At 43.4% G+C, this 19,894-nt stretch overlaps 1 protein-coding gene across 2 annotated transcripts in view; it reads right to left on the bottom strand.

Annotated features, from left to right (window-relative positions):
* The window catches only part of LOC119460239 (huntingtin-like), a 155,053-nt gene that overhangs the window by 41,681 nt on the left and 93,478 nt on the right, over window positions 1-19,894 (bottom strand). For both annotated transcript variants that reach the window (XM_049666594.1, XM_037721406.2), the window contains exons 31-39: window positions 16,761-16,984; window positions 12,574-12,716; window positions 10,725-10,959; window positions 4,233-4,323; window positions 4,045-4,148; window positions 3,897-3,972; window positions 2,876-3,132; window positions 637-751; window positions 16-135 (exon numbers count right to left, since the gene is read on the bottom strand). In XM_049666594.1, the coding sequence (XP_049522551.1) occupies window positions 16-135; window positions 637-751; window positions 2,876-3,132; window positions 3,897-3,972; window positions 4,045-4,148; window positions 4,233-4,323; window positions 10,725-10,959; window positions 12,574-12,716; window positions 16,761-16,984 (1,365 nt within the window). The remainder of the gene's footprint in view (window positions 1-15; window positions 136-636; window positions 752-2,875; window positions 3,133-3,896; window positions 3,973-4,044; window positions 4,149-4,232; window positions 4,324-10,724; window positions 10,960-12,573; window positions 12,717-16,760; window positions 16,985-19,894) is intronic.

The following is a 19,894-nucleotide window of genomic DNA, read 5'->3' as shown; positions in this document are numbered from 1 at the left end:
AAGTGTAGGACCAACCTTTAACTGAATGATGGCTTCCGTATCCTCATTACTCAAGTTAGCCAGCAGCTGGGAGCACTCCATTGCAGATGCTTGTCCAGAACAGCAGCGTTCCCGTACTTGTGCAAGAAACCATTCCTGCATCACAGTAAGCCACAAGGGGTGCCTTTCTTAGGCCCATAAGATATGCAAGGACAACAGCTTTATAAGTGAACACAAAATAAGGGTTCTTTGTTTATAGCAATTTAGTTGCACTGTCAATCATCAGTTCCAACTTCATTACTCAAAGCCATTTTTGCCTACACTTACTTTAAGGGTTGTTTTGCTGCTGCTGTTATGCACATGATGTATAGATAATGAATGTGGTCATAAATGCTTGTATCCCTCTAGGAATAATATCAGTTGGTACTAGTTGGCACCCATCCCGTCAAGGTGTGTTTTTTCGCACTTGTTTTTTTATGCCATAATACTTATACCAGTATCACATGCAACGCTTACATGCATCTTGAGAATGCCACAGAGGCAAGGAAACAAGTCCCACTGCAATGAACAACCAACTTCTGAAGCGATCCCCCAATCTGTGCTTAAGTGTATTTTAGCTTTATAGTGAAAAACAATACTTGCGACAAATTTGTGCACCTTATTGACGTGGAGCTTTGGTGGCCTAACGAGCTCTGCTCCTTCTCCAGATGCCATCATCTGTGCTCCGTCTGCTTTCAGCAGCTTTTCCAACAGTGACAGAAGGTGTGGGTGTCTGAAAATAAGTCAGCACAAGTGTCTGCAATCCTGCAAGCAACGTCACTTCTGTTCTTTGAAACTTCTGCATCCATGAAAACCACGGTTTTCATGGATGCAGTCGCATTGATCCGTTTCTGAATGACATTTTATGACAGGCATAGTGCTTGATATGCAGCACTATGTCCACACTATGTCCACGTAGCCAATGCAGATGACCATTCTTGAAATGTGCAAATAATTTCTATGTGCCTCACTAAAGTTTGCAAGAAAAATTGAACTGAGGGGCTCGATGTTTTGTTACAACCATGTGAAGCAAACAGACAATGAAGCAAACGAAAGCACAGGGGAAATTAACGACTCTTTTTAATAGAAAAATATTACAGTTTCGCCATAAGGGCAAAGCAATGAATGCCATAGCAACATGCTAGAATATTACACAAAGCATAAGACACTTAGCTGTAGTGGCAGTATGAATTGAAGTAAACGTAAGCTAAGTAAAACGAGCTGTTGTGCTAGGGGTCCTCTGTTTGAATCCTGCTATTAGACAATTTCGTTTGTTTCTTAATTAAAGCCAACGTCTTTCTTAGTGACTTTACCACCATTTTTCCTTATCGGGTATGTTTCAAACCTGTTTCCTGGGCAGATCCCGGAGGTAGTGCACAGCCGCGTCAATAAAATTACTTTCAATATTTCAATTAATTTTCAGGTTTGAGCTCTGTTATTGTTTCGCACCTTTATTGTTGAAGTCAGAGGAGATTTAATATAAAAGGAAGCACTGTCGGTGTTTTGTTTCACCGACATTTGTTTGTGGGCTGCCATTATCAAAACTCTGAGGAATAATTTTGTCAAGAATGTAAGACCTGGTATGAGCAACTTTAGTGATAGAATGGTGTGGCAATATAATCCGCATACATCGCATGTCATCTAGCATGGCATGGCATATAGCATTCATATACCTAAATATATACGGAACCTCATGACACCGCCGGCAAAAATTCGCTTGGAGTGTCCATATAATTGCTATCACAATAAAATGTAGAAATAATAAGGAATAGCGGAAAAGAAAGTGGAGGTAAAGACAACTTGGTGCATGTAGGAAACCCACGTCTTTTGCCTTAAGCATGCGATGCTCTACCATTAACTCTTTCCCTACCATGGGGAAAATAGGTGTTTTTTGTAGGTTATGCCAGATTTTTTTTTCTGATGGAACTACTGCACTCTATATTTTATGCAATACATAAGCAAAAAGCAGAATGAATGCACTTTTCACGCATAAAAGTTTTATTAAAGAGATGTAATATCTCATAAAAAAGATATAAATTGCCAAAATCAAGGTTGTGCGATAAAATTGAACAAAGTTTGCAAAGACACGCTTGTATCTACTAAGAAAAAAATGTAACAAAAATTATGAGATATACAAAATGTATTGCCGTCTAATAGGCACTATCTCCGAAAAAAATAAAAATTTTTCATTTAATAAGTATTCCGCTACAAAAATAACTGCACGCACTACAGTTAGGCGTGCCGGGCTGCAGCCTTACATGTTCCGGGCTGGTTTGCGTCGTCGTTGCTCTCACAGTCAAAGTCCGACAAAAAAGCAGCATCCTCAGACTAACTGCTGCACGATCCATCTATCAAATCAGCTGCAGACACAGCAGAATCACAAGCTCTGCGATCTTCCGAAGCATGCGCACCACTCTTGGAGGCGGCCATTTTTGCTTTCTACTTTGACGATTGCGAAACTTTGGAGCGCGTTCAAAAATCACCATCTTGCGGGAAAAAAGCGAACTGCTTAAAAAACTAAAATACAGTTCTCCCCCTTGACGTCTGATAGCACAGTAGGTCTCGAAAGCGGCGTTTCAAACCATCGATAGCGGGCTAACGATACCCAATGGGCATGGTACGGAAAGAGTTAAGCTACCCTGGCGGCCATCCTCGAGCCAACTTTCTTGGGTATTTGAGCATGTGCACAAGATTAGCCTTGGGAGTGCTAGCCAGTGTCACTCATGGCCACAGTTTCCTGGTTACCATAATGCACTTATCAGTATACAGACAAAAACAGAACTTTTGAGCAAAAGAAACACGACCCCAGATGCAGTGCAAGAAATTGAACAATTAATGCAAGCCTGGCAGAGCTCACCTGAGATGCAACCTTGCAGAGCGCATGAACTCTGGCAGGCCAGCCAGGTCCTGGAGAGCAGTGGGGGATCTGGCAGTCAAGCCGGGCTCTGTGAGAATGAGCTCCAGCTGCCGCTGAGCCAGAGCCTCACATGTCCGTGCCAGGGAGAGGTGGGGGGTCACTAGGATCTTTTCCACCAGCAGGGCCAACAGGGCGGCAGACTGAGCAGGATGAATGCCCTCCAGGCAGCGCAGCAGCTTACTCATGAAGCTTGGTTGCTACAGTCATGTGCATTGCCACAATGTGATCAGTACATGAAGACAGGTGGAAGGAGAAATAGAATGAGTGATCATTCATATGCAAAAATTAAGGTGTGAAAATTATCAGTAATTTGGAAGAAAGATGTCCTGTGTTGAATGATCATAAGCCCTTTTAGAGCTGGTGACCCCCAGATATTATGTCCCTTCAAGGTGAGCTCTAACAAGGCCTGCTCAAGGGTAGCATTCAGAGCACAAATTTTACTGACCTAAGTCTACTACCCCAAACAAACAAACAAACAAACAAACAAACAAACAAACAAACAAACAAACAAACAAACAAACAAACAAACAAACACAGCTCTAGCGTTGCATTCCACATTGATGCAAATGAGTGTCAAATTGAGCACTCACAGAAATGTTATGAATTAAGATATGTATTAAAAAAGAAGAGTGAGAGAACAGAAAGGAAGGACCATATGAATTGAAAGACACTCCTTTGTGCCAACCATATGTGACAACTGTGATGACAAAACTGAAGCACATCCCGTCTGGAAAAAGATAAGTGTCTAAGTATTTATTTTGGCAAAAATAACAAGAACCCCAAGCTACTGAAATGGTTTCTATAGTATTTATGGAGGTGATTTCAGTATTTTGTGTGTGATTTGTCCTTGATTACAGACCATAAAATGGAGCCTCAGGGTTGCACTCCAAATTTCGAACACCATAAAACAGGATGTGCTGTCTTGTTAACTGAAAGAACAAAGTTCACAAAAGGCCCTCACCGAGCTTTTTGTTTCACAGCGAGTAAGCACTGCTTGAACAAAAAGGCCACTTGCTGCTGGGTTTCGATGAATGACACTGAAAAAAAGAAAGGACCATGCAAGGCGACACACAAAAAGCTGCCCAGTCAGATTCACCAGTTTTACAAACCTTATGAAATCAGAGACAGGTGGCTCTGAAGACAGCCGTATGATTTCACTCACGTGGTTGACAATGAGCCAGGTCATAGGTTCAGCATCGTATATGTTTTCACACTGGAAAAAAAGTAATAGTAGGTTAATGAAAGCATTTTTTAAAAAGGTGAAGCAGCCTTCTATATCATTTGAAGCAGCCCTCACCAGGTAATCACAGAGAAGGATAAGCCCTGCTTGAGATACCAGCTCAAAATTGCAAGAATAAGAAGGTGTGTTGAGGTTTCTACGGGCCATTCTGTAAAGAAAAGGAAATGTCAGAGACGACAAGAAATAATTAATACAGTCAACTTCCATTAATTTGACTCTGAAGGGACCGATGAAAATGATCGAATTATCTGGCAGGTCAAATTAAACAAGATGCAGAAAAAACGTGCTAAAACATCACCGCTGATTCGTTTGGTAGTATTTTCTTGATTCTAACACGCCTCCGAATCAATCGCGTGCCCACTTTCTATGTTTCTAAAGCAGAAAACTAACGTAGAAATGACATTAAAGCTCCTAAACAAAGTTAGTAAGAAAAGTGAACAAGGGTCTAATGTGAGGCACAATGGTGTCCTGTTTCCTAAAGCCAGCTTTGCCGCATGCCTTTTTTTTTTAACATTAGCTTCGCTGCAATACATCAGTGTTAAGCGGTAGGTTATACGAACACCGCGAAGTCTGTTTTGGTATCATGTCCGACTTCACCATGTAGGCAACTTGCAGCTCAAATTTCTTGAAAAAAAAAAAAGAAAGCGTGCGTTAGAATCGGGTAAATATCATAATCAGACACTGTGAGCTACGGTTATTGCTTGAAAATCTTTCTAAGGCAGGCCGAACATAGGCGTTTTCGACGGGAGATGATGTGTGTTCAACGCATTCATGGTCCTAAAGCTACGCGGAGACAGAAACAGCTACTACTAAAGGGGCTGCTATTGGGGTCACCATATGGGTCAGGTGCGTACGTGCTGACTGCTCAAGTTGGAACTATCTAGCGAAGGCCAATTTTAGGATCGAAATAATGAAAGTTTCGGCCCATAGAAATGCATGAGTGCTGCCGGAGCCATTGGCTAGGATCGAATTCACCCCTTAAGTGTTTTATTATTTTCACCAAAAGTGACCTTATTTTTCTTTTTTTTCTTTATGGGTTATTTTCAAACTTCAATCCTTCGAAAACCCTTCTAAAGAGTTTTGCTTCATGTTTTAAGTGTGAAAACTAGGGGTGTGCGAATACCGAATAGTAAGTCTCGAATAGAATACCGAATCGAATCAACAAAAAAAAAAGCCAATATCGAATTGAATATCGAATAGCAAAATTATTTAGTAGAAGCTCGAATGTTTACAAATTCTCATGCAAAAAAAGCAGCTGTTGTACGTGATCTGGGGCCAACTTCTCCCTCCGGGCCGTAACAATGTTGCCAGACGTTGAAAACTTTTAACTTGGTACACTCGTTGCTGGAATGCCCATGTACTTCATGGCCATCTTGCACAGTCCTGGGAAGTGTTGCTTGCCTGTCTCTTTCCAGAATGCTAGGGGTCTTGGTCCTTACTGCAAGTGGGCTCTCGAAGGTACCGCTGAAACGCCTCGATGTTGGCTGTTTTGGAGGAGTGTCTTCTTTCTGATGACGCTGCCAGCTTCTCAATGCTGTTCCAGATACTGCTGACATGCTCCTCGTGAGCTGTAGATGTTGACGCTTCAGTATAGTCACTTGATGTCTTTCCTGGAGAGCTCTGCAACTCAGTTCTTGCAAGCTCCACGAGCCTTGTTTCCTGGAATGTTTGAGCACAAAAGAGGTTCTTAAACCTTGGGTCACAGGCGGTTGCCAGCACATACTCCTTTTGCTCGTCCTGCCCAGGAAGCCTTGTCCTCATGCTTTTCAGCAAGTTTCTCGCAAACTCTGAGGTGTCATCATCGGCTGCAATGCAGTCTTTCAGGACCATTTGTGTTCCATAGAGAAATGGTACTACTGATGACAAAGTTGCATATTTCTGGCCACTAAGATCTTTGGCCGCCGATGCGATTGGTTCAAGAGCTTTGACGAGCCCAGCCACTGCTTTCCACTCCTGTGGTGTCAGGTTGGGCACAGTTGTCTCAGAGGTGGCAAGCTCTAAACAGACGGCTTCTTTCAGCTGCACAAGACGTGAGAGCATGTCATGCTCTCACGTCTTGTGTTTGTGTCACGTCTTGTACTGTGTTTGTAATGACCAACAATTGCGAGACACTTCTTGAGAATGGCAGGAACTCCTGCTGTTTCTTCCTTGGCATCTTTTATAGCTAGTTGCAGTGCATGGACCATACACTGCATTGGGACGCAAGAAATGCCCTTAAGGGCCGCACAGAAGTTTCGTGCATTGTCCGTCACCACATAGACTGACACTTTCTGCAGTGGCAGCTCCCAGTTATCCATCATTGCTTGCAGGTGCTTCAGGACGTTGCAAGCAGTGTGACTCTCGGTCACACTCCGGTTGTCCAATGCAAAGCTTCTCATCTTGAAGTTGGAGGTTAAGTAGTGGCAGGTAAGACTGATGTAACTTTGGTTAGACCTCGACATCCATATGTCACTTGCAAACGAGATTGACTCTATGCCTTCCTGGAAGTCCGCATGCATTCTCTCCTTGACAGCCGTGACTGTGTCTCTGTACAACGCCGCGATGATTGTCCTCGAAAATGTCGTGCGACTGGGTATCTTGTACAATGGCTCCATGTGGTTCATCAGCTCTTTGAAACATCGATTTTCGACATAGATGTAATGCTGAAGGTTGAGCGCCAGCATTCGGGCAATCCTGATGGTTATCACCATTCTCTCGTGCTGTGATAGGTCCTTGCCCGACTTCAGCGTACTTTTGATGAGCGGCTGTGCGCCTTCTGGTCTTCCTTGCTTCCCGCTGTCTCTCAAAAACACACTGTGCAAAGAAAAATGCTTGTTCTTGAGATGGTTCGCAAGTGGCGTCGTCGTACTCGATGGCGTTCGAAGTTTCGTATCACAGCTTTTGCACGTAGCCTCTTGGACCGAGTTCTTTACGAAATGTTTTCAAATGACACTTTTAGTTCGTTTAGTCATGTCGCCCCTGACGTTGGTCTACGTTTTCCGACAGATAACGCAGATGAAATTCGGGAGCAGAACACGTCGGCTTGGTTTCCGATAGTGAGGGACTTGGTGGTTTCGGATTGCCTGGCGAAACGATGCCAACAGCCAACGATGCGGAGCGCGTGGGGTGATGGGGGAAGACACTGGCGCCACCTCTATCCTGCTTGCAAAAGTAGGAGAGAAATTGGTTGGCTCTGCGGCCGAGAGGTCGTGTGAGTGCCGCACGCGTCGACCACGCAGCGACGGGACGCAGCCAATGCAGCACGCCGTGGTGCGCGGTTTCGCTAGGGCGGTTTCCTTTTGTGCTCGCGAATTGCAGTCTCCGATTCCTCTCAAGTGTACACAGTCGCAGACCAATTTCCCAAACTTCGCGGGGACCGAAAACTAGTCCGAAAAATCGAAGTCCGAAAAACTCGTTCACCCTAAAAAAGAAAATTTATTACGCTTAGAGTGGTAATACGTTACCACAGGATCTACCCGGACACCTACCCTAGTAACATTTGCAAGATCTGTAAGACTGAGGCAGCATCGCTTCCCCACATACTATGGGAATGTAAAAACCAATATCCGACAAATAATACCGTGACCCTCTCGTCGAGATGGCACGCCGCCCTGCACAGCTCCCAACTCGACGACCAACTCTTGGCTACCCAGCAAGCCTGCAAGGCAGCGAAGAGGCAAGACCTCGATGTCCCCACGTGGGAGGCCTAGGCCCAGCCAACTGAACTGCTGGTTTAAATAAAAGTTTGTTCCTCCTCCTCCTACGCTTAGAGTGGTATAAAAAAATGTTTAATAATGCCCTGCCTCATACTACGCTTGGAGGCGAATCAGATTTGCTTGGATTTGCGCAAGACTGACGTCTCCACATACAGTCGACAAGAGCATCACAGCGTTGGCGATCTCCATGGAGATCGCCTTGGTTGGAGGTCGAAGAAACAAGCCCCGTTATTTTGCACATGGCCTCCGAGACAAGAAAATGGCACACGCATGCGTGTCCCAATTTTGGAGGCCATAGAGGAGGCCACTGAAAGCCAAGCCTGGTCAAGTCGGCGAAATTCCAACATGGCGTCCTCCAAGAACGGGTAGCGTGGCTCAGAACGAGCGATTTAGTCCATAAAATCGAACTTTGGTGCCTAAATTCGTCCGAAAAATCTATCGCGAAACTGCATTAGCTCTATGGGAACCCAGAAGGTGAATTTATGAAGTCCAGAATATCAAAAAAGTCTGAATTTTCGGAGTCCAAAGAATTCGTCGGACTGTATACAACTTGTGCTTGTGAAGAAAATGAAACATAGTGCAGCCTGTGCGAGCGGCGCAAACAAAAGGCTGCTTTAGTTCAGTTTCATGGTTCGGCTGTGTCACGAAAACAATTAAATCTGCGTGCTATCAGGTTCCTGGCATTGAAACTTTGCGTATTTAGAGTGTGTTTCGAATATTACCCGCTAACTAGACTCGCCGAATATAACGAATATGCGAGTAACCGAATATTTAAGATTCGATTCGCGAATCGAACTATTCAAGAAGTTACAATTCGATTTGTATTCGTATATTCGAGTATTCTCACACACTTAGTGAAAACCTCATTTTACCTCTTCACTATGCAATATATATATATATATATGTACAGTTGAGTGCAAAATTCTAGAGACCACGGGAGCGGTGACTAAAGTGCATCGCCGCGCCTTCTGACGGCTATGCGCCTAAGTTCAAGAGCGCATACTGCGCACGCACGTCTTGTTTTACCTTACAGCCTGCTCGTTCACTCGCTTTAAACGCGTGCGCACCAGAAGCGCCCGAGCGATGATGTCGCGAAGACTTCATTTGTAATGGTAGGGCTTGGAGCGCGCTGCTCTTTACGCCTTGCCTCTAGACGCTCCGCGGTGCGGGAAACATGCTTTGCATCACCTTTTCTGAAATTGAACTATGGGATAAGCTCAGCCAGCACCGATTTCTTCTGTGCTCTAGTTCAGGGAACTTGCGCATGATGCAATTATTTGTGGTACTACGTCTAGAAGCAAGGCGTAGAGAGCGGTGTGCTCAGAGTCCTGCCAGTACAAATGAAGTATTTTCTTCACGATATCATCGCTTGCGTGCTTCCACAGCGACTGCAGAAGTGGCACCTTGCGATCTCACCCGCATTCCGGTGCACGCGTGGTTGAAGCGAGCGAACGAGTAGGTTGGCAGATAAAAACGGACGTGCGTGCGCAATACGCGCTCTCAAACGTAGGCGCTCAGCCGTCAGAAGGCGCAGCGATGCAGTTTAGTCGCCGCTCCTGTGGTCTCTAGAATTTTGCACTCGACTGTACTTGTCATTGCCACGAATGGTACAGTTAGAAACGAGGAATAAGTCTTTACCCTGTTTCAAAATCAACTATTCTGCAAAGCAAAGTTCTTCAGTGAAGGAAGTTTTTCGTGCATTCCTGCACTTGTGTGGAACTTCATTAAGCATGGAACGGTGCAGAGAGCTTTGCGAATCATCACTTTTGGTAGAAGAAGTGATGAGAAGATTATCATCATTCTCTTCAATCGAAGAACAAAACTCTAGTGCATAGCTTTCACTCCGACTTTCACTGTCAGAGTCGAGCAGCGGCTTTCTTTTGCACGTGCGACTTACGTACGAGCTGTCAGTGGCAGAAGCCATCGTTGCAAATCTGCCAAAAGGCGCAAAAAGCACGCAGTTCTAAGAACGCTGTCTTTGAGCGCTGACAAAGTGATACCGTGTATGTAGTAGAAAACAAAGGCTGCAATAAAGGCGCCCCCAGCACTAACGAAATGGCTGTCGTCTATGATGGAGTGCACGGAGACTGTATCAACATGGCCTTTGAAGTGCAATAACAGAATTTTGGTAATTTTCCTTAATGTGGCTAACTGCCACACACACATCCAACTTTGCCTACACATCACTCTTGACATACTAATTTCACTGTGCTAGCTAGCTCCAATGGTTTTCTCAATACATTTTTTGTAAAATTTGGAGGGCACATATGGAACATTCTCTACCACGTCTGACATTGCAATTACAGCTACTCTGCAGAAGTTTTAAGAGAGATGTTCACTTATACCAAAAAAAAAAAAAAAAGGTAACTCTTTTTTTGCTGAAGACAACCTAAATTGTGGTGCTGCTGACATCAGGTCAGCAGTTGTGGCGAGATAAGGGAATGTTTCTGTATAAAGAACAGCAGCTTCATTTTGGAAAAACAAAGTCTCCATGGGTTGCATTTTTGCCCTGGTACATTGGAGAAATAAGCACCAGTACCAGCTGAAACTAGCAGATGATGACATTAGCCCTACTTCTCAGACGTCACAGAGAAGTGCACTAAGAAAACAATATGACCTCATAAAATTACATGTAAACTATTTAAAATCTTCATTTGCATATAATAAACCTTTCACAACCATTTGATTGGCTATGTACACAGTTTCACTTAAGAATTGTGCTCTCTGTACCCATAATTGCATGTGTAGGTTGGGGAGCAAGCACATGGGTTTTCCTCACCACTTTCTAAAAGCTGGTGAGTACATTAGGAACAAGACTTGTTTTGAATCCACAGGAGTCATGATGCTGACCTACCCAGCTGCGCTGACAGTGCTGCCCATGCTTGGCCAGAGCACCCTGGACCAGAACCCTTGCTCGCCGTAATTGAGTAGGGCAAGGATGTTGCACCACTGCACACTCAGGGTAGGGTACGAGTAAGCCAGCGACAAGAAGTGTTGGTTGATCTCCTCAATGCCACACACCTCCGTACCCGCACTGGACTCTGCATGCACAGCCTGCATTGCAGCTGTAGCTACGCGGCAGAAACTCCCTGCGCCAGTACAAGAAGCAGAAAGAGGAATGAGCAGTGAACACCCTTATATTTTCCAATTGGACTGTATAAATATTTGTTTCATATTTCTCTCCTTCCAATACTCTTTTACCTGGCACATCAGGGAAAAGTAGCCATGTTTAAGCAGCAGAGAGATGAGAGCAACTTTAAGATGGCCTGTTTACGGCTCTGCTCAGGTGGATGTCAACATTAATTCTACAGGAACATATTCAAAACTGCATTAACATACGACTTCCACATGGTACTACCTATACATTGGTTGGATGGAGATGCCTTCTTTGCGGCCACACGTCCTGTTTGCATGTGAAGGCCATTTGCCCCCCTTGACCTTCAATTGCAGCAAACATAGCTGGCATGCTGGCGTCAATTTTCTGCACAAACCACACTTGTCCTTACACATCTCAAGTTGCACACAAGGACACATGACACTGGGACAAGCACTGACTTATATTCTTATGACCTCTCTCTTCACTCTGAGCACACCAACAACTGAGAGCTCTACAGTAAGTGAATGAAGCTTGCCGCAGCTTACACACTGCGTAGCTTGGGTGTGTTCATGTTTCCAGGGCCTGTCACCAATGTGTGAGGTGTGCTAGCCAATCACTACAAAGTTCACGCAGCAGTTACTAACCGCTGGGGTGAGGACCATCTAATGAAGGAACAGAAAGGTTACTGGAAGACCAATCACAGTCTGTTCCAATGGCATGCACTTGTGAATGCAATTCAGGGAAAGGAAGGAAGAATGCAGCCTTGTGCATGAGATTACCTCCAGCAAGCCCATGTTAGCTGCTGTGGTGGCTTCCAGAGACTAAGCTCGGCAAAAGAGGGTCAGAATGTGCGAACAGCAAATGAGAGTACAAGAAGGCACCTTCAGTTTTACAACAGTAATGGGAATGCCTTGCAATATAATGTCAGCAGCACTCATGCAAAACTTTCTTGAGCACCCAAATAATAATAATAATAATAATAATAATAATAATAATAATAATAATAATAATAATAATAATAACAGAGAGAAATATGACATAGTACTACTTGTATGCAAAGGTTGAATAATTCAAGCCGAATAAAAAGAGGGCATTCATTTAGTATACAATGACCTACTCAAGACAAGGGTAAAACATTAGCTTGCATGCAGATCGACAGTACTATAATATACCCAGACAGACAGACAGTCAAAGTAATAAAAAGGACAGCACAAGTGTTGGAATAGCAAGGCTTGTTATATCCTTTCAATTTATTTCACTGTTCAAAATTCCAACAACTGTGCCATTCTTTTTGCTTCTTTCCCTCTCTGCGTGTTTTTTATCTAGCCCGAGCTACCGGCTAACCTGCCCTTTCTGCCTTGTAAGGCATTACTCCAATAGAGATTAAATGCAATCCAATCAATATTTGCTATGGTGCATAACCTTTCTTTAAAATTAATTCATGCCGCAACCATAAAACCTGAATTCACATTGCTTACAGGAATGAGGTTCACTTTTCACACACTTGGTTACATACTGCAAATGCTGCAATACTAATTCTTCAAATATCCGAATTAAGTCTTTTGCACCCCAGATTGCCTAGCACGAGTTTTGAAGGAATTCTTACCTGACTGGAACATGTGCGTAAGGTAAAGCAACAGACTGGACATCTGCTGAAAGGGGAAAACTGTGTCCGTGCCTGTGGGTGGAGACTGAAGCAGAATTTTGCAAAGATGCTTGCCATAGACATTCACAACTTGAATCAGGTACCTAGAATAAATGGGAAGCAAATTTAGAAATAATGCAAGCAACTCTTGATTCCTTTGAATGCCATATTTAACTGGCAAAGTACCACCAGTAATGTAAATTGCTAGACCAATGAAGTCGAGGGTAAGTCTAAATTCATCTTGCTAGAAACGATCATTACACAAGATCATGAATGCAGACAATTGTAAACTGAAGGATCTTTTCGCTTATGCATGACAGCCATGTTCACAGCTCGCTCACAACAATGGCCAGCCTGGTTTGTTACAAACCTCTAGCGCACAAGTGAAAATAGTTAATTTCTTAACATCTGTGATTGGTCAACATCTGATTGTATTTCTGCAACAATGCAAACCAATATTTTACTAGGGCACTGTAGCTAATCTCCAACTAAACCAATGCTCTTTGTGTGAATTTAAAGGGGGACATGGGTTCTGTGAAAAAATTTTTGATGTCTAAGCTAGATACCTGAATTTTCAGCAAACATTAAACCTTGTGTGCTGATTGCAAATATGCAATTAGCTTTTTGTTAAGTCAATTCCATTGAAAGTTAAAAAAAATTAAGTTGTAAATTTGGAAGGCGAGTTGCAAAAATTGTAAAATTGCAAAAGAGAGCTAAAATGAAGCACGTAAAGTGTAACTTGGCATTTTAATGTTTGCATCTATGTTTTAGATGAAGTTATGAAATTAAAAAGCTGCAACATTGCAGGTGTGAATTTTTGTTGGCGATTTCTACAAGGTTTCAAAATGTTGCCATGTCCTAAAACACTATATCATAGTGGTTCTGCACTCTGCAAAAAAAAAAAAAAAAAAAGAAAAAAAAGAAAAAAAAAAGAATTGAATGAGTAGGAGTGACATAGTGCTGCTTCGAAAATTTGCGACTTCCAAAAATAATTTTTTTTAAAGAAAACCACGAATTAATAAGAGGGCAAAAATATAAATTTCAAGCTACAAAACCAGGTACCTTTCTCCTGAAGCATCATTGAAAGACCATTTTTGAAAAGAAAGCAAGCTGGAAAATGCTTTTTTTTATGGCTCTGCTAAGTGGTTTTGGGATTGCAAATGGCATAAAATAGGTCATTTTCATTCAGTGCTTTCATGGGCATAACTGAGTATTTAGAAATATATATATATATATATATATATATATATATATATATATATATATATATATTTTTTTTTCTCTCTCTCTCAACGACAGGTCGTTTTGAGCTAGCTTTTTGCCAGCAGATACACCATGATATTTAGATAAAAAAAGAACAGAAATAAAGAATATATACTTTTTTATTTTATTTTTTGTGTCTCCAAGACCCCTTTCCCCCCTTAAGGGCAAGAACTTCACTTATGAACAAAAATGCTTTAGCTGTTTTAGTGTTTCGTGCGTATCACGTGAGATGTAGCTAAAACCTGTAACACAGTGTTCTGGGACATCACTTGGCATAGCACAGCATTCTAGCTGAGATGGAGGCTCAAAAAGAGCATAAGAATTATGTTTACTACCAATACAACAAACATGCTGACAATAATTCCTTTCACATCCTGCTTGTAGCTAAGATCACTTGGATTTGCAAACAACATACACCAATATCAATACAGTTGTGACACAAGCAGCTGCGATGGTTTGCATGGAATTCAACTGAGTGCAGTTGTGAAATCTCTTTGAATTTTAGAAAGTGTCAGTTAGCAATAGAGTGAGAAAACAGATTACTTATACTCTGATTACAACTTTAGAGGAAGCTCCTTTTAGAAAAGCATGTACTGCTCGCTCTTTATTGTTTAAAAAACAAAAACATTTTCCATATGGCTGCTAAAGGCATGAAGAGGGTGGGCCAGAATACCAACTACAGTGTAGACCGCTTATAACATAAGTCGCCGGAGTCGTGAATATCTGCACTATAAGCGGTACCGCACTATAACCAAAACAACGATTTTCAAGCCCTGCACGTATGCAAAACATGTATACCAAGCAGCCGCGCGTTTCCGAGAATCGAAGCGTGCGAGTGGGAGTTCTGCATTCGTTTAAATTTACGAACGCTGAAAGGTTAGTGTCCAAGTACCCACAATCTTCACGTGAAGCAGACAAAGTATAATTAAAAAAAAAAAAAAAAAAAGTCGCGAAACCATCAATTGCAATAGCAAATTAGTAGAGAGCTATAAGGAGTAGGGATAGTAGTTTTATCGGCTGCATAAACTTGACACATTCGCTTACTAACTAAATTAACAAGCGTGGTGTCAGCGCGCACAAGCAAACATGAATAGACTCGATGACTGCAGACGACCACTGTCAAAACACGAGCGTGGGGAAACGCGGCCGCCGCAGCGAGAGACGGTTCGTGCGGTCTATCGCTTCAACGGAAACTGAGCGGCGTAAGCACAGCGCATACAAAGGTCAGAGCCGTGTGGAGATTGCTATCAAGATACGGTGCGCGCGACAGCATCGACAGCCGGCACAGGCGCGAACGCATTTGTTGGCAGAGTAGAAGCCCCACCCCCCTCCCATGCTGCCTTCCTGCTTTGCTCCTTTCGCGTGGGAGATTGGACGCCAGTTCCCCTTGCGCCCGGTTGCAAGATACGCATTTGGTGCCGCAACACAGCGTCGCCCCCCCCCCCCCCCCCTCCCTTGCCTCCTTCCCTTCCATACCCCCACGGCCTTTCGTGCGATGAAAGTCGCGTTTGCTCTCCGCTGTGTGTTCGCTTTCCGTGAAGGCGTGCGTCCCCGGCGCGCTTTCACTCGCACATACAGCGCGCGGCGACGATTTTATCGCCCTTGGACTCATGCTACACGTCTCATGCTCCTCCTCCGCATCACCCTCGTTGATCTCCTCTCCCATCGGTGGGCGCACCTCGTTGAGAAGCGTGCTCGCTACCGCCCTTGTCGGCGAGATTTTCCCGCAGAAGCCGCATTATAACTGGTATTTCGTCTCACGCGACTGCACTGTAAGCGGTATGCAGATACATGGAGTGCTATGGGAAAATTAACGGGAGTCTGAAAAGACCGTACTATATCCGGTCCTGCACTATAACTGGTTACGTTATAAGTGGTCTATACAGTAGCAACATTAGCACGTAGGATACAGTGCAAATGCATGCTTGCACAGTACATGGGGGACTATGCAGAGAGCTTACCCTCATGTCACTTCTAGGGAACCTCGTTGTGAACCCACTGTGAATAGTAACATAGCTGCCCTAACAAAAGTATGCCAAACCAAATGTTGACTCAACTTGTCCACTGCGACGGTAATAAAATTTTGGACTTCTTGAAAAATACTTCCCCGACCTTGAGATTTATGCCACCACCACGCCTGACAGCGGAGCAGAGATGGAAAGAGAATGAGCAAAGATGTTTGGCTGGCACATGTATACAAATTCCGTTCAAGATGTACTTGCTACGGCACTTGTAGCTTCTAACTAACTATATACTGCTAAGAAGCTATTTTAGACTCATTTCTTCAGTCGCTCGTAGCCAGCTTGCTCAAATTGTGGCTAGGGTTGTGCAAATGTTTAAAACTTTCAAATGGCAAGTCGAATAATGCCTTATTTCATTTGGTCTTTGAATCAAATATACTGACAATTCATAAATATTACAAATATTTTTTCTAATAGCTTTTTAAGTCACCAAATGTGCGATAAATTTCAGGCCATAGTAGACATAGAACACGAGAATTTATGTAGGAAAACATGCAATATGTCACTCAGGGAGCCAGACTTTTCTGGCTAAACCACTATCTTTCACACTCAACAATGAGTCCAGTGTATGCAAATAAACTACTTGTTTGCTCCTTATGCTCCATATTTGTTTTTAATAAACAAAGCTTCATAATATCCAGTGTAATGACAGAAACTTGCTCACATTGTGAATATACCAGGCAGGATGTGAAGATCGACGGTGAAAATGGTTGCTCTTTATTCAAAAACTATTAGAAAAGTATTCAATATTCTATTTCATTTGCTTCTAACACTATTCGATTTATGTTCTATTTGGTCTCGAAAATTACTATTTTGTACACTACCTACTTGTGGCTATCCGCTATACAAAAAATGTCCACCCACCTTGCTACAGCCTTTTCCATGTTGTCCCCTAAAGAGTCAATGTCCAGTGGGTCATAGAGGGCCTCGGGTGCCAGAGCATGAGGGACTCGCAAGGGCAGCAGAAGGTCAGCCAGCCGGGAAAGCACCACCTCCTCCTTTGTGTAGGCCAGCAGTACACGGAGGCTCATCAGCACTAGACACATCCAGCGCTCAGCCCGAAAGCCAGCCTGAGACTCGGCACCCACCTGTGTCAAAGTGATCCCATACCATGAAAGCTTGCCAAGAGCCCAGCTAGACATCTCAATGCAATTCTGCATTTACCTTAGACACAATCCCACATGCGTGCAGAGGCTGCTTCCCTAAATTTCAAATAAATATTGAAAAAATTGGCGTGTGAGTGTTTGTGTGAATGCTTGAGGCTGTGTGATCGTTGTTCTGAGATTACAACTACAAATTAAGTGCTTCTGTATCAAGCTGAAAAGCATTTGATTAGAGAAATTGCTCATCATTTTCTGCAAGCATATGCATATGGTTATGACCAAATACTACATGACTACATGATTTTACTACAACTGGAGCTCGGCTTCCTTAGGAAAGAGGGCCATCTATGAAATACAGCCCATTAGAGTCTGGGGCAGGAAAGAAAAAAAATTATTGTGGAGCTATTTGTTTTGTAACAGAAACATTATCTGCAACAGTGCTGATGCACTGCAAAAGCAATTCCTTATTACTTCATACACTTTTCCACAAATTTTACTGTCAGCAGCTGCATTTGTAATGGTAGTGTCAAAACGGACACATTTATCGGGAAAAAAATATAATTAGCACAGATTAGCCAGTTGTAGATTAGGGGATGAAAGCTGCACCCAAAGCATTGAGGGACACGAACTAAATTGTGGGCTCTTTGCACCATTCTGTGCTCACTTTGGGTTGTTTTGTATGCCCGGCGGTTAGTGTAGCTTGCATCCCCTAATCTAAAACAGTCTATTGTGCTGCTGCACACGAGTGGTTGAGGTGTGTGCAGCACATTGCCAAGTGCAGAAAACAATCTGTGCTGTCCAACCTTTAAATGCCCCCCAGTCAAATACAGAGGAATTCAAGAACGAACTTGCTTTAATCTAGGATTATTCATGATTCACAAATGTTGAAAATACTCAAATTCATCAAGCAGCAAAAGTCTGGTGAAAATTGAATTTAACAGCAAATGCTTTCGCACTTTGCGAAATCCTGTACTTCGCAAAGTGCGAAACCATGTGCGAAGATTGGGCTAATTAGCCAAAAATAGGCAAGAAATCGTGTTGGACACGCGGCAACGAACTTCACGCCACTTCCAGAGCTGTCAATGTAACCCACACGCTTGATCTCGGGATCGATCCCTAATGAGCCACCTGCACAAACATATTAGCGGCAAGCATTTCACGACGGCTTGTGGTCAGTTACCACATCAGCCAGTGGCAAATTTTTGCCACGACCACACTGCATAGGCCAATAGGCCTAATCGGCATTGCTTCATTGGGCATCGGTGACTAAAGTTACAATTTGGTGCTAAATCGACGCAACCTATTTGCAGCAGTTGCATGCGACTCAGAAAGCTGAAAAACCACCTCACAAACAAGCGCGACTGCTTGGGAAATTACGAATGCAATAAAGTTGTTCACGGCTGCCATTTTTGAGACACGCCATACATCGGCCTCTCGTTCCCGAAGCTATTTGTAGATGCACATTGGCATCTTTTCAAAACCCGTCACAAGACTAGCTTTGGATTTACACGGTGGGTGCGAACGTGTCATGGACGATTGCATGCATTTGCGCAGACAGTGGAAGAATATATGGGGGGGGGGGGGGGGGGGAGCGCCCCGTGAACTTGCTGTGACCCTCCAGGTTTCAGAATCTTTGACCGGTGGCAAATCACGCTGAACCTGACAATGAAACGGCATGGACAGTGCCGGCTCAAGCGGAGCGGTGATCTGAGTCACGTGATGTGCGGTCCTTTCGTCTGTCGTGCAGATTGACCTTTTGATAACCCACCTGCCGCAGAGTTGGAATCGCCTTTCTGTATTTTGGAGAAAAACAGGAAAGCAAAACTTTCTATGCAACAAATAAAAGATTGCCGCAAAACACAGGTCCAATATTAAACTGAGAACCTCATTGGTATTCAGTACAAAAGAACTTACACTAATTCATTAGTTTCAGATGGAAAAAAGCACTTGGTTATATTCAACAGAAGTTCTATTGATAAAAGAATATTTTCTAGATCTTCATATAGTAGAACTAAGCTGTAATCAGTGCTGGCATACTAATTTGGTGTTCCCTTTAATAAAAGTAGACCGTACTGTATATCTAAGTTACTGACAGCTTGCTTCATTGTAATTATGCAAAGCTAGGAGACCCCCGAGCACGTGCAGCACCGTATTTTCTTTCCAAAAATTTGTAAGCATTAATTTTTTTTTAAAGTTTCTCATATTCGATATTCGATTTCATATTCGGCTTTTCTTCTTTATTCGATTCAATATTTGATTTGAAATATACTATTTGGTATGCGCACACCTCTAACACAAACATATTAACCATAATATAGCCAACCTCGTTTCCCCTGCATGGACGTCTATTGTGCTCCACTAGCCCAACTCGCCTGTCATACATATGGCGGAGACACGGCAACGTACGCATCACTACCGCCGTCGCACCCTCCCACATCTTTGCAATCCCGAAGGACATTACCGGATCAGCACACTCTGCAGGGCTGAGGCAGTTCTCCTCTGCCATGCTCAAACTGCTACGCTGCTTTCACAAGCCAGCCTTCACTATATAAATCAAGAAGCCTATACGAGTCCCCAGTGTCCGGCTTGTCCACCTAAAGGAACAGCCGAACATCTAGGATCGTGCCCGGCATTTGAACCTGTCCGGGAGAGAACGCTTCCTTCGTTCCTTAAGTGCACTTGTGAGTGACCTCGGGTAAGCGAGAGTGGACCGATCCTCCTACAGACCTCTTCCGACACACAGTTTTATTGGCAGGCTTTTCTACAATACTTCTGGGAGCCAGAAAGACCTGGCCGGTTCTTCGCCGAGAGCTCGACAGGGCCAACAGACATCGATGAAGACAGTGTCCCCCTTCTCTAAAGTTCTGTAGCAAGGCTTAAGCCTACCTCACGTAA

Source organism: Dermacentor silvarum, chromosome 1, assembly GCF_013339745.2.
Source record: "Dermacentor silvarum isolate Dsil-2018 chromosome 1, BIME_Dsil_1.4, whole genome shotgun sequence".
In the NCBI taxonomy this organism is placed as follows: Eukaryota; Metazoa; Arthropoda; class Arachnida; order Ixodida; family Ixodidae; genus Dermacentor; species Dermacentor silvarum.
The sequence above is the reverse complement of the archived record's forward strand: the minus strand, read 5'-3'. Positions and strand labels throughout refer to the sequence as shown.